The following is a 14,844-nucleotide window of genomic DNA, read 5'->3' as shown; positions in this document are numbered from 1 at the left end:
AAAGAGTGTAAAAGGCTAGAGTATTACAGCTGCAATGGCTTAAGAGACCTTTCAGACAATCCATACAGAAGCCCACAGAGACAGCTCAATGCAGGGTCATTCTGTGACACGAATGCCTGAGAAATGAACGTGTATTACCCTCAGCTCAGTTTTTCAATAAAACAGTGATCCATATATCCCAGATGCAGACACTCTTGAGAGGTTTCTCCAAGCAAAAGCTCTGAGACATGTAGCTCTTCTAATTATTTTCTCTTCTTTTTCGGGGGCAGGGACAGAACTCCAAAATAAAGCCCATGGTCATGATTTTATCACAACAGAAAGAAAGGGAACTGCACTTTCTGGAAAACATTTAAGACTTCTAGAGTTTATGGTGTGTCAGAGATAACAGTTAAAAAAAAAATCCAAGAAACAACACCACCATCAACAAAACCCAAACCAGAGCCATACAACTATTTGGCAGTCAGGCTAGAACTTCCTCACTAGAAGCAAGGGATACCGAAGCAGAAATCGCAAGCTGAATCCATACTTGAATCCATACCAACAGCTTTTTAATAAGAATATTAACAGGTTTTAAATAATTTCAAGACATATTTTCTTTTTTTTCTTTTTAAAGTATTTAGATCTACTATTTTTCCACCAAAACAAATGAATACTTGATACACGTGAGCACGAGGGCTTCGTGCTCTGTGAAGGTGTCAGCCACAACGGGTAACAGAGCTCCTCTGTTACTCACAGTGTACCTGTGTAGGCTTTCCTATCCTGCTCCCACCTGCTACAGACTTTTTGCCCGAATCTGTCCATCTAGTCACTTCTCTGTCCAGCGTACAGCATGTCACAACTGTTCCAGAAGAGATTAGCAAGATGTTTTCTTTCTAGCCAGGGTTCAGACATTCTTCTTAACTGTTTTGTTTAACCCTGTCTCAAAACAGGGCCCAGCAAAGATCTAGGCTACGTTGACACAAACCCTATGCCACTCTTACCAGTACCAGCAGTGAAACTGCATTTGGGAAAAGCTTAAAAAGAGTACATCGAAAGACCTCAAAGAAAACCCCAGTAAATGACTCCAAGAAGTTATAATTTTACCAAGCATTAGAAGGCCACAGATTTAGGGATAACATCACACAATATAAAGAACCAAACATATTTAGATATTGGGGTGAAAAAACAAATAAAGGTAATTGTAATTTAGTCCTATACTGACATAATGAAATAACTATATAAGACCACAAGATTTAGCATGTATAGTTCCAGGTTCTTTTTAAAGACGTTATTTAATCTGATCTGCAGTATCGATCTTACTATATTTTCATTTTATGATACCCAGTAGCATACAGAAGAGGTGGTAAAATATTTTACCCCAAATCAAATGTATGCATTTCTCAACCCAAATTCCAATTAAATATTTGCTGCAAAGAGAATTTCTGAAGTATGTGCTTTTAAAATTTACATATGAACAAAAGTCAAGAGGCCTTAAAGGTATTATCAGGTTACTCTACTTACAGCTTCAACCTTAAAATCATTCAACTTCTAGATTTTTTCATCCAGTTTCCCCAAACTACTTTTAAGTAAGTCAAAAAGTAGCAGACAAGTCACCTACCTACTCTGAAGATCAAATCATCTTCAATGGGATTCTCTTTTCTCTTGCCGGTACTGTACATGCTCGCAGGTCTCTTCACAGCTTTCTGCTTCACATGACCACTGCCAGGAGATTTAACACGCCTCTTAACCCCTTCGGTGGTAGGGGACACATCTGCTGATCTGACCACTTTAAGTTTGAACGGGCTGCCCTTGATATGTTGATCATAAAGTCTCAGTGACAAGGTGAAGTCCCCTTCTTTCTGAACAGTATACAAAAATTCGTAAGTGCCATTTTTATTGTCAAGTATTTCTCCATCTGCTACACTCCCGTCAGGCGTGCTCAGTTCAGCAGTCAGGTAAGCATTCCCAGATTTACAGAGCTCCCCATCTTTGTCCTTAGTTGTGATGGTAACGGACATGGGCTGTCCAATCACTGTCTGCCTCAGTCCCTCACCTGTGGCAACTGTTTCAGAGGCAACAGCGTTGGTGGTTAAAATCGTACCCAGATTGTGGATGGACTTCTTCAGGCCTTCCGTTTCCACTATGAAATCCAGCTGATCGTTTTCACGGGGCTGCAATGGGAAGTCCCGCTCAGCCAGTTCATTCAGCTTGTCACTCATCTGCTTCTTCACCAGCAGAACTTCTGTTTCAGTGCCGTGGTTGAGGGCTTGGGCTGTAAAGTTGCTGCAACTTTTAATGCTTTCTTGTCCTTCAAGTAAGGTATCCAGCTGTGTCTGGAGGACCTGCGTGCATTACCAAACACCACATTAGCATCACGTTACAAGAACCAGCCTAGCAAGATGCTGCCAGTTCGATATCTGAAAGCCTTTGTAGAATACAAATTTATAGTGCTTTATTTTAGAGTTTATTTTAAAGGTTCACTTTAGAAAAAGTACCACACTGATTACCTACGTGTTCTTGGAATATCACGCTGCAACACAAAGAAACGTACCCTGTTTTGGGTCTTCCACTGTCACACTAGACTGATTTATTGCTGCATCTGTCTTGACTTTTTTAAAAAAAACAACAAAACCAAAACCAGCAAAAACAAACCAACCAACAAACCCATCCAAACAAATGTAGAAGCCTGAACCCTGCTCCATTTAACTCAGCAGTTGCAGTTAATGAGATGGTAGCTGGGAATTGAGCTGTGTGCACAGAGATATAGATACATCAGGCTCATTAATAAGAGAGGCTGCAAGAAATTTCTTGAAACTATTTCTTCAGAGCCAAGGGAAACCTTGGGTTACTCCTCTATGGAGACAGACAAGAAGGAACTCTCAAGATCTGTACATCCATCCTGGGGAAAAGCATGATTTCTGATCTAAATAAGAGAAGAAAGGAAAAGCCCTCCCAGCAGAAGCGGGTAAGCTGATTCCCCAGCTTCAGCGGGCAGGAAAGCAAAACTAAAAGGGTTGTGAGTATTAGGAAGAGTTGTGTTGAGTAGCCTGAAATTTTGGTGGGCAGCAAGTAGCTACTGTATATTTAAGATTCAGAAAGAGCTTTTATTATAGGCTCAGTTCTGGCCCTCAGTCTAAAATCTTAAAACAATATTGATCTCAAAATTGTTAGGTGTGGGCTGGAAACAGGGCTAACTTTTTTTTTTTTAAACCAGTTTTGCAATGAATTGGAAAAACGATCCCTGAATTACAACATCCTAGCAGAGAAATTCATGACTGTCAGGAAAGCCCAAATATTCCAGTACGCCCCATGCTCTCCACTGACAAAATCCCCAAACCAAAGTAAGTACCCAGTCGTACGCATGGTATGTTTTTCCTACAGAGACGAACTAGGGCACAGACATTACTGCGGATTGAGAAGTTGTTTTGTTGACCAACACGAAGTTGGAGACTGGGTATATTTGTGGCTATGAGATACTCTCCCGTGTTGAGACACACCACGTAATGACACTGCATTCTACAGGCATTTTTTTCCCTGAATTTTACAAAGCTATCTGCTTTTCACCAGAAAATCCAGGCTAATGAGTTACTGATACAGAAAAATTGTAATGACACAAAAACTTTCACAAGCAAAACAGAATGAAAAATTTCAAGACTACACTGAAATGTCAAGTTTTTCTAGGCATCTATAAACCTCTCAGGATTTAATACAAGACATTTCTAATCTGCCTTGTCTTTATTCAAGAACAGAAGTAGTTCAACAGCATAGCTAATAAAGTCCCAGGATGACGAAAACCCATATGCTTAGGATAACAAACCACAGACTGAGGAGGAAGACAACTTGCAGCTGCATTTTAAAGCCATTATTTTCTCAATACAGTTTTCTCTCATTGCAAAGATGGAAAATATTGAGTGGTACCATAACTAATATTTAAAATGTGTTTACAGTATTTTAAACAAGGCCTCTTTCAGTCCATCGGACAACTGAAACTGAATCACCAACTCTCTTTTAGTAAAGCGTAGCTCCTTCATTTCTTTATTTTTGCGAAGTACGTGATCAGAATGATGGAATATTTGGGTTTGTATTATTTTGCACAACTATTATTCATTCAAAAGTAAAATTCAATTCCAATCGCCCTTTTTCGTACGAACAGGGGAGATGCCTCTTTTGCTGCTTATGTGCAGCTTTGCAAAATTTGGTTCTTTACTGCCCCAAATAATTTTAAACTATTTTAAATCCTTTTAAACAACAGTAAGATAATTTAACATCACATTCCATCTTGTGTGAACTTTGTACACACCCTGCACATATTTCCTCGCTAAGAAAATAAGTTTTCCTGACATCTTGAATACATTTACATGAACCTGGGATTTAAGCCCAAATTTTTGATGCTAAAAGCTCCTCAACTGCTGCTTGGCTCTGGAGATGACTAAATTCTGTACCCCAAGGGTTTTGAGCTCCCCGTGTTCCTGAAAGCACAGATCTTGTGCACATGTTAGGATTCTTCCATTTTCACAGGCCCAGCAGTTTAATACCCTCCCGATGACCAAGCCTGTTCCAGATCCAGGCATGCAGCATTCCTCCACTTCAGATATCTGCAGATACTCAATGTGCTCCGTAATCACAGAGAATGCCCAAAGACGCCAATATTATCAGGCACTCTTGAAACCCCAGTTGTTGATGCTACTTTCTTTTAAAAACTACTTTGAGGGAAGAGATCTTTCTTTTATATAAACCAGACAACTGATGCCCAGGACTAAGTTCTTTCATTTGCCTGATTTTGACTTACTAATCATCAGCAAAACCCCTATGCATCAGGCTAGAGGCTTCTCTTTGTAAAAGCACCGATTTCTATTTTCTCCCTCTGAAGTGTAGCCTACAATACAGGGGAAAAAACAAAAACTTCAATCACTCGGTTAGGAAGTAAGAGAGTGAATACGGCTTGGGAATCTACCGCTCTCTGCATTCCCCTGAGAAAGTGAGATGACCCTCCATTCTTTACGTGTTCCAACCAGTGACATCTAACGTGAAATATGTTACAAGGCATTTGAAAGGAAAACAGTATTCTAAAGCAAAACAGTAAGCCGTGCTCAGTTTTTCAGGAAAAACTGTTCAGCCTGTATCTTCAGGGAAGCAGTTCACAGGATTGCAGCCCAAGGACTTCAGAGTTTCCTTTGGTGTTCCCTTATTGTCATCTGCACATCAGCACGTTGGCTTTAAGCGGATGCCCTCCTAGTGCCATTTCAGCTCCTCACACACCATGCACAAAGGGCTACCTGCCCATACTGGGCTCCCACAAGCGAGGCTCTGAAGCACTTGATTTCAGGAAATCAAAGTTCTCCTCTGGATCTCAGACACTGTTTGTCAAACTGGTATCCCGCATCATCTGTAAAATCTGGCTGATTAGATTAATAGCTTTTCACTGAAATAAAACATGCGTCTTACTTTGTGTTTAAGGCCATAATTCACTTCCAGTTCCATAAGCAGCACGCTCTTTCGCACATTTAAAGTCTTCTGGAGTTCATCAAAAGTGGAATGAATGTCATCTACAATGCTAGCCTTTTGGTTGGTTAACTGATGTATGATTTCAGATATAAAATGAAGTGCTGAGTCGATCTCTGGAAGCCTGAGGGAGGGATTAAATAACAAAGATTGCTGTTTCAAAAGTCATTAAGCATTGGTCCTCGCTCTGATGTCTTTTGATGAAACAGTCTCATCAGCAGGCTGTCTTTAAACTCTGGCATTTCCCAGAAGTAAGTTCATTCCTTTCATAACCACACAGTGATTTTGGTCTGGTAAAATAAGGCTAAGCCAAGGCCCTCCCTTGTGGAAAACCATTAGACTTTAGACGTTTCCAACAGCGAGGCCCTGGATCCTCTGTCCTTTATGCAAACGCATCTGCTCAGGAAGGTATGACTAGATCTACCCCACTTTTTTGTTTGTAGCCTTTCTGTCACCATAGTGTTTGTACGAGTCTTTCAAGCACCCAGTATTATTTATTTATCAAGAAATTCATGGCTGGCTAGTATTTTTCTCCTTAACATTTTATGGCCCTTCTTTAGAGGACACTTGCATGTCTAATGGCCTCTGTTTTGTGAATGACAGATAAGAATCTTCTGCTCCTCTCTCTAACCTCTCACAGTGCATCACACCCAATGGAATTTTTTCCTCGCTATCCCTGATTTCTAGGTAAAGGTCCATGGCACCACTGCATTAAAACACGTACCTAAGGTAACACAGGAAGCCAGTGGTAAACCTGAAAGTGGAAAATAACCAGCAGAGTCTTCATACCTTTTGTTGACAGCATCCAGCTGGACTTGGAGGGAAGCCTTGTGTTGCTCCACTACATCCTTGAGTGGTACCGTGGGATGCTCTGCGTGTTCTCCCTCTGTACACTCCCGGCACATGGCTGTCTCACAGGACTGGCAGTAAAACTCCATCACCTGGAAAAGTGCACAACTCTAAATTCAAAGATGGCAGAAGCACATCTTACTGGGTCTTATTCAAGCTCGAGTCGAAGTTTCTCTTTCCTTAGACACCAGTAATATACTGGCAGAAAGAAGGCTGTTATTCTTACATATTTCATACCAAAATGCTGGTTTAAATGTATTTTATTCCATCAAAAAATGTCAGAACAGCAGCCTGGAAAACAAAATGCTGGACTTCAAGGCTAGCTCTGACATCATCTTTGTAATTGTGTAATAGTAAACTTCGGTCTCTCTCTCTCAGATACTTTGTGAAACAACTCAAAAAAGAGAGCATTCAAGTGCCCTTACCATCTCAGTCCACAGTCTCCCCAGAGGGTCTGCCAAAAAAAGTGTAAACTAGGCTGTTTTTCATAACAGGGCCACTGGTGGAACATGAACTTGATGGAGCTCACATGTTTATTTGTCAGAGAAATGCACCCTAAATGAACCAATATGCTGCAGGAAAATATCCCATTACTAATCCCATAAAATCATAAAACCCTCCTATCTGAGATTATAATAAGAGTGCTGATCTACAGTTGAAAGAGGAGGAGATTGTTTCAACCTTTATGTACCCAGTAAGATGCTGCCTGGAGATTTAAAAAGATCTTTACACATAATAAATACCCCAAATTCTGAATATATTCATGAAAAGAAACAAACAGAAACGTCTTATGCCCAAAATCATATGTTAATCAAAATAACGCATATATATGCAAATTCAGCACGAGACTTTCTTTTACAGCTATGAAGTCCTTGGGCACAAAGAATTTTAGGTTTATTAAAAGTATATAAGGAAGCTTGTAGGTTATGCTCTCTTGCATTCAGAACATAACATCAGAATCTCGATTAACTCAGCTGATGCTTCTGGCACTCAGACTTCTTGCACAAAGACAGTAGTACTGGAGATATTGGTTGACAACAAGATGGTTGTGTAGAACTGGCTGTTTCCAGGTGAGCAGAGAGAGCTCTAACAGCACCATGCAAAGAAGCTGGCTGCTCCAAGACATCTTGAGAATTAGGAGGGGGAAGTAAGAACCATGATTTGCCTGTGGCTATTAGCATTAATAGGGATTTTCCTCTGATAAGCTCCTTTCTGTCTTATTTCCATTCTTCCCTCTTATCTCAATACACAAGATATGGGATTCACACGCAACAAGGGTTTAGTCATTTGTTGGCCATTCATGTAAGCCACTTCAGAGAAAATGTAAAAGCTGCTTCAACTAAACTGTGTAAAATCATATATATTAGCAAGCAAAAAAAAAAAAAAAAAAAAGGGAGACCACCTAAACAACTCCAACCCCATTAAGATTACTTCAGTCAATGTGGATTTAGCAGTCTCACTACTGAGGAGCAGCTCCTCTGAGGCCTGACACTTAATTTGGTAGGCACTAAGATGTGATGCAGTCTTAGAGTGCATGGAGGAAATGAGTTAAACAGAAGTTAGGATTTAAATTCTATTCAAAGGCTTCAAAACCAAAAGGAACAATATTTTATTAGGAAACTCTGAAGTTTCTTTATATGGTCAAAAAATTCCATTTCTTTTGAATGAGTGTCAAAAGTTCATCTTTCTGCCTCTTCATAATTCGGTACTTAGGTTCAGGATATTTTAACAAGCCTTTATTGAATATTTTTAGTTTTGGATACAACAATTAGAGTAATTTAATATTTCTGTTTCCTATTGAACACCTCATAATAAACATTTCTATATTTGCGGTAACATATATAAGAAAGAAAGCATCTCTGGCATATTAAAGATAAGTCTAATCAACTTTCTTCCCCTTTATTCAATCACCAGAGAATGACAGAATCATCTGGTTGGAAGAGACCTTTAAGATCACCAGGTCCAACCATTCACCCTGCACTGCCGGAGTCCCTACACCATGTCCCTCAGCACCACATCCGCATGGCTGTTAAACCCCTCCAGGGATGGGGACTCCCCCACCTCCCTGGGCAGCCTGTTCCAATGCTTAATAACCCTCCATGCAAATAAATTTTTCCTGATATCCAACCTAATTTTCCCCTGACACAACTTGTGGCCATTTCTTCTCATCCTGTCATTTGTAACATGGGAGAAGAGACCAACGCCCACCTCCCCACAACCTCCTTTCAGGTAGTTGTGGAAAGGAGAATCACATAAGCAAGAATGGTAATAGCAAGCAGACCACAAAGACCTAGTGTATGTGTCTGCAGAGAAAGAGTCGTCTTTGCCTCAGTCAAATTTGAAATGTTTGGAATGAAGCAGCTTTCCTTTCCCATTGAAATCTTTGGATTGTGCCATAGCTGAAGAAGAAAGAAAACCTAATATTAATAGGAAATTAGTTTATCTAGGCATTCAAAGCCTGAATCCTAAGATTTTGTCTAGCATTTCTTAATCGGGTAAGATTAATTTCTAACTACAGACAGCCATGCGTTACTGGCTTTTCCTCTCTCCCCTCCATGCCCAACGCGGGCATCACATTTTGTGACATTTCCAGAAAGCGTTTCATTATAACAGGTTTGCTTTACAAAACATCTCAGAAAAAGAAAGTTTGTCTGAACCCTTCCTTTTCAAATTGAAGAGAGATCTTGAGCAGGATACACTATGGCACCCAACGCTGGCCTCATCGGTAGTTCCACTGAGGTCAATCAGAATTTTCCCATCAGCTCTAATGAAATGTGAATAAATATCCACTTGTGCTGAAATCCTATCCGCTAACTCTCACCTTAAACCAGACCAGCATATTTCGGCACAACAGTTAGAGAACCATGCGTATCTTCACTACTGTAATTTAACTGAATTTAAGGGAACTTTTTACTTTGCATAATCAAGGATGCAGGTACTTCTGAGTTAGATTTCACAAAGCCAAAGCACACTAATTCCAGCTCTTTGGAGTTCAGGTCTTAAGAAAAAGGCTCTCACTAACCACAATTTCCCCTTCGCTACAATCACATTTGCATAATCACATTGTTGTTTATCTGCTTTCTATTTGTTTCAGTTAAAACAGCAGTCCAGCGAAAAAGGATGAGCCTGCTCTTTTCCCAGTCTTCTTCCTTCTTCCTCATCTCACACACATGTTTAATTCCTGTGTCCCAGGGCTAGTGTACCTTAGCTTTGTATGTTTTGGCTTTTAGAAGAATATAAATTTGGATTACCTGAGGGCACTCCACAGATTACCTAGTAAAATTTAGAATGTGGGGTTTTGTCCTCCCTAGTTACAGCTTTTACTTCACCCATTCAGAAAACCTGAAAGCTTTAAGCAAATTTTTAAAAAGTGTCAGAAGACTGTCATGACTTAAACAACATGCTTACATGAAGGTGAACCATCCCTGTATGACTTTTCATTTCAGTCAGATACGGTTGTATCAGTCACCCTACTGCTTCCTAACTGTAGTAAATGTTCCTTGTGAGGTAGAACAAAGTTTTACCAGCAGTAAGCTCAGTTCAATAGTTCTAATGCTCATTAAGAGCCTAACTCTGACATTCTGAATGTTTTCGTTTACCCTCAATGACACAATGATCATTGCAGAGTACAGAAAAATTTAGATTACACTTTAATGGAATACACAAGTAAGTGACCTGGTGGGAAGTACAGAGGTGAGGAGAAAAAACATAGTTTAAATGGTATGTTATGAAGTTACTTCACCAGAATATCAAGGATAGGTTCTTTTTATTTGTCTAAGAGAAGCATACAGAGGCAGTAAGAAACACCTGCACAAGTTCAGGAATGAAGACAAGATCTTATACCTGTCAAGTTGCTACTCTCTGATCTTTTGAGAAAAAGCTAGTCAGAGACAAGGCATCCTCTCTTGTTCCAAGCGTTTAATTTAATATTGGGTATGCTCCCTTGTTACACCCTATAAGCAGAAGACACACTGCACCTGTAAAAGAATGGATCCTAGACTGGGCTGGCTTTCACTTCAAATTCAAGTAACACCTAAGCATGAACTTTTCAGGATGAGTGACTGCAAAGACACTACACCACTCATTATACATTATGAAGTAATGGCCCTAGGATTTCACAGCCCTTCCTGCCCTAGCTGTTGTACCTGCCCTTAAATGATTGTAGATCAATGTTTCCAAACCAGGACGCTTATATCCAACAGAAGCTGCAAGCATTTAGCAGCTGAGAAAAAAGCCGATCTTATTTTAATGTGTAGGTGGAAGATTAGAATCTTCTGTTAGGTTCAGAAGTTCCATAACTTATGTGTCCTATTACCCTGATTTAACAAGATCATGTATTTGTGCTCTGTGTTGGGTGAATACAATAAGGAAGCATAGTTCAAGCACAGGAAACCACCTCTCACGTTAAGATACTACAAGGTACATTTCTTTTCTCATAAGAACACACACAACAAAGATGCCACAACAGAGAATGACAGGATGTGCACAGAAAGAACAGGATACCCACGCACATATGGAAAACATGATTGGTAGGACTAAGAGACCAACTGGAAGCGAAGGTATCTAATCTACATGGCCCGAGGAAGTCTAAGGTACAAGCAGAGAGGCAAACCAATGAGAAAGTATCTGCACATCAGCTTCTATCTGATTTTAATCCGAGAGGTTTAAATCCAGCATGGCTAGAAAGATTGAAAAAGCTTGTTTAAACAAATTTAATTTCCAAGGTAATACGAAGAAAATCTGGTAATATTTAAATGAAATATACTTGATGCAAACTTCTCTCTTGATAATAAAAATACAATGGGTCTGACCCTACTCCAACCAATACGTAAAAATTAACGGAGAGAGGATTCAATGTAGAATGACTGCCGGTTCTATGAAGACATTCTCCTTCCCGCTACCTCCTTAATACTCTCTCATTTCTTGAAGGCCCCAGCAAGGCTGCTAGCAACCAGAAACTTGCCACACAGTGCCCTTGTGCCTTGTACCCACGAAGGCAGGAAAAGCCCATTTCCTCAGTCAGGCCAGCCTCACACAGCTCTCCCCAAAGTTTATCTCAGCTCCTCTCATCACAAGGACTACTTGTGCACTTTATCTTTTAATTTCCTAGCTCCACAAAGCCTGCCCCCAACCCCCCCAGATACTGAAGCAAGAAGATATTTCCATCACGCACTACTCAGCGTCCTGAAAGGCACGCTATGTTTCACGGCAAGCCAAGTAAGTTTGGTTTAGAGGACTTACAAATCCACCTTTCCCTAGAACGGAGTTCTCAGAGAGGTATAAGAGTACATACTTTTAATTGTAGGCACACCAGTTTTTTCTAAGCACACCCAGAGAATCATCAGCTGATAATGTAAAATGCAAAAACAAGTAACATCTTCATTTTTACTTTTTTTTTTTTGCATTTCATAATCAAGTGGTTCCTATCATGATTGCTATGTCAGAGAAGAACTATGATTCATTTTAAGGAGAGCCAATAAAATGCAAATAAAAACTAGGAATGTCTTAATCAGTAACCGCTACACATACACAGGTGTAGTACACATTTTAAAAGTCACGCCAGTTATTCATTAACCAGAGTGTACAGCAAATCAGTTCTACTAGTCCACCTAATTGCAGCAGGTCAGTAAAGGAGAGGGAACCAAGCTGCTCCTCTGTAACAATAATCCCTGCCTATCTGCTGAATTATTTCTATACAACCAATATATCTAAACTGAGTATCAAATAAAACGGTCCCTGAAAAGTTGTCTTAAAATAGTGGCGCAGCATTCAGTTTACACCACAGCATCGCTCGGCTTTGCAACGTGGTCTACTCACATGTTTGCATAAGCCTGGCTATGAAACAGGAGTTCATATGCCTACCATAAAGCCACGCAGGGCAACACTGAAAATCGTGAAGAGTTAGAGCTGTTGGTGTAATAATCTGGGAGCACTTCCTCGGTTGGGAGTACTTGCCAGAGAATACACCGATAGGAGTTGAGGGTGTATGGAGGGCAGGGGGGATGCTGGGCAAAAAAAGTAGGTGGAGAAAAAAGCAAAAGCAGCCTCCAAGGACTGAAACGTGAAATGCACAAAACTCTGCAGACAAACAGAAGCTGTTTCTAGCCTGTGCTGACCCAAAGCACCCTGAGCTAGACACCCTTTTCTTGGTCCCACATTAATATGCTGGCATAGGTTTTGGTATCACCTCAGTGTTCAGATCAGTTAAGCTTTTAAGGTTCCTGCCACATACTGCCTAACAAGCCGACAGGTTCCCTCTGCTGTAGTTCATCCTACAAGCAAGAGAGCTACGGAAACCCATCCCAAAGAGGTAAGGGCACCAGGTTCAGTGCTTGCACGACAACAATGTTAACCAACTGTGCTAAAAGACAGTATTATCAAAGATGACTGGTAACATGAAATAATATCCCGACTGCTTTAAGATGCTCCATTAAGAGCATCTGAGTTAATTTTTAGAATCACTTGTCTTCTGATGACATATAAAATCAAAGAACTACTGTGACTCCAATTCCCCCACTTTCTTTTTAGCACAAAATATCCACGACAAACCAGACCAGTCAGTACATATCAGCACCTGTACATCTCACAGGAGTTCATCTTGCTTACATTTCCGTCATGATTGGGGCAGGAAAGCGGTTTGCCTGCAGCAACAGCGGTCACAGTCTCCAAGATGGAGGACTCTTCAATGCTGTTGTCCGGCGTTCGCTGCAGGACATCCATCAGGTTAGTGATAAAGAAGTTGTTCTGGAGTGCAGAAACCCCTTTCTCTGGTAGAATGGAGGTCTGGCGGCACACGGGGCAAGAAAGGGTTAAGCTATGGGCTGGAATGTAATTCTGTAAGCACCTATGGGGAAGGGAGGGGGAAGGGGAGAAAGAGAGAGGCAAAGTATCATCAAAGAGGAAAAAAATCCCGTCAAGTTTAAGATCTAGTTTGAAATAGTGCTACCCCTACTTATAAAAGGGAAAGTACACCAACCAGGCTTCAGAAGTAAAAGTGGTTTTCTGGATTTTTTTTTTTTTCATTTCCTTTAATCAATAAGCTGACATCCCTGTAAGAGTTACATGCCTTTCTCTGAGATATTCGTGCAGCACGGATCCATGCTTGCAGACATCTACTGCACCCTGCTCACAGGACTGTAAAAATTATAAACTACCAGATAAAGTTTGGCAGACATGAAGTTACCCCATCAAGAATTTGAGCCTGCGTCTTTAACTGACTAACCAGTCATTGACCCTTGTCTTTCCAATAGAATCTCCTTTATTAACTCGTATTTGCGGGTTTAGTGTTTCAGAGCTAAAACCCGGTCCCGATGAAACCAGTGGAAAATTTTCCATTTATCTCAACTAGGGAAGTTATTTGGCAGTTAGCCAGAATCAACAGAGCTCTCTTAACTACATAAAGAAGCATGCCCTAGGTTATCACAGTTTATGTTAAGGGGAGTTTTGGAGGACATTTTCGGTTGTGTTTGATTTGTGTGCGGGGGCGGGGAGGGTGTGTGTTGTTGGGTTTTTTTTTTTAAGAACTAAATTTGACATAATATAAATCTGACAAAAATTCTGCGATCAACAATGTGCAGCAGACTGGTATAGGTGACAATGCCACTTTTGGCCTTGAAAATCAAATTTACAGCCGCTGGGCAAGCAACATCCAACTGCAATTGGCAATTCAGTACAGTCCCATAACCGCAGGAAGCTTTGCAGAATGTAATTCTTAATTGGTCTAAAATGGGAGCAGTGCTACACCAAATTCCTCATGAGACACCAACCAAGAAAGTGTGACCTCGCATGGCTACACAGCTCTTATTGACTTCCAGGGGCTTTGCTTGCCCCGCTGTTCTTCCTCTCTTGGCAGCTCTCCTCCTGACTCCCTAGGGAGGGCTCTGTGAGAGAAGAGCTTGGGCTTTGTCCATCAGCAGTACACTGGAAGAGTTCTCTGTAACCAGATCAGCATAAGATGATTACACTGAAAACCAGAAGCTGACCTTCAGATTTACACATGAACCAAAGTCAAGAAAATTAAGACATGGTGGTCACGATCTTGACATCACTGACTTTGGCAAGAGTTCAGTGACGACCTCGGTAAAGTTGGTGTTTCCTATTCTTCTACAAAAGACAATTTTATCTGACACACTCTGAGATCCACAATTTTTCTTGCACCCTGTGCAAAATTAGATATACACACCACAATTCTAACTAAGAGATGGAAATCTCCTGAAGTAAACACTTACATAAACCACCATTTGTTATAATTCTTATGCCATTCAATATATAATCCAGAGTTGCATCCCATCATCAGATGAAGAACTAACCAACAATTCAGATAACTTTTCTGCAGATGCTGTATTCCCTCCACCACAACATTAAAATATCATTAAGTATATTAAATTCATTCAGCTGAGTACAGTAGAAGGCAGGTTGCTGTTTTATCACATCTCTTTTCAGAGCTCTTCCATTTCAGTCAACCAAACAGCAGAATAATGAAGGCACTTAATCACTGGTCATTAATAATGTATA

At 40.5% G+C, this 14,844-nt stretch overlaps 1 protein-coding gene across 1 annotated transcript in view; it reads right to left on the bottom strand.

The window, feature by feature from the left end:
• The window catches only part of TRIM2 (tripartite motif containing 2), a 41,327-nt gene that overhangs the window by 20,943 nt on the left and 5,540 nt on the right, over positions 1 to 14,844 (bottom strand). The window contains exons 3-6 of the mRNA XM_010133239.1: positions 12,937 to 13,174; positions 6,271 to 6,422; positions 5,425 to 5,605; positions 1,598 to 2,321 (exon numbers count right to left, since the gene is read on the bottom strand). Coding sequence (XP_010131541.1) covers positions 1,598 to 2,321; positions 5,425 to 5,605; positions 6,271 to 6,422; positions 12,937 to 13,174 — 1,295 coding nt within the window. The remainder of the gene's footprint in view (positions 1 to 1,597; positions 2,322 to 5,424; positions 5,606 to 6,270; positions 6,423 to 12,936; positions 13,175 to 14,844) is intronic.

Source organism: Buceros rhinoceros, unplaced genomic scaffold (assembly GCF_000710305.1).
Source record: "Buceros rhinoceros silvestris isolate BGI_N320 unplaced genomic scaffold, ASM71030v1 scaffold5493, whole genome shotgun sequence".
Taxonomy (NCBI): Eukaryota; Metazoa; Chordata; class Aves; order Bucerotiformes; family Bucerotidae; genus Buceros; species Buceros rhinoceros.
This window is presented reverse-complemented; position numbering and strand designations above follow the sequence as displayed.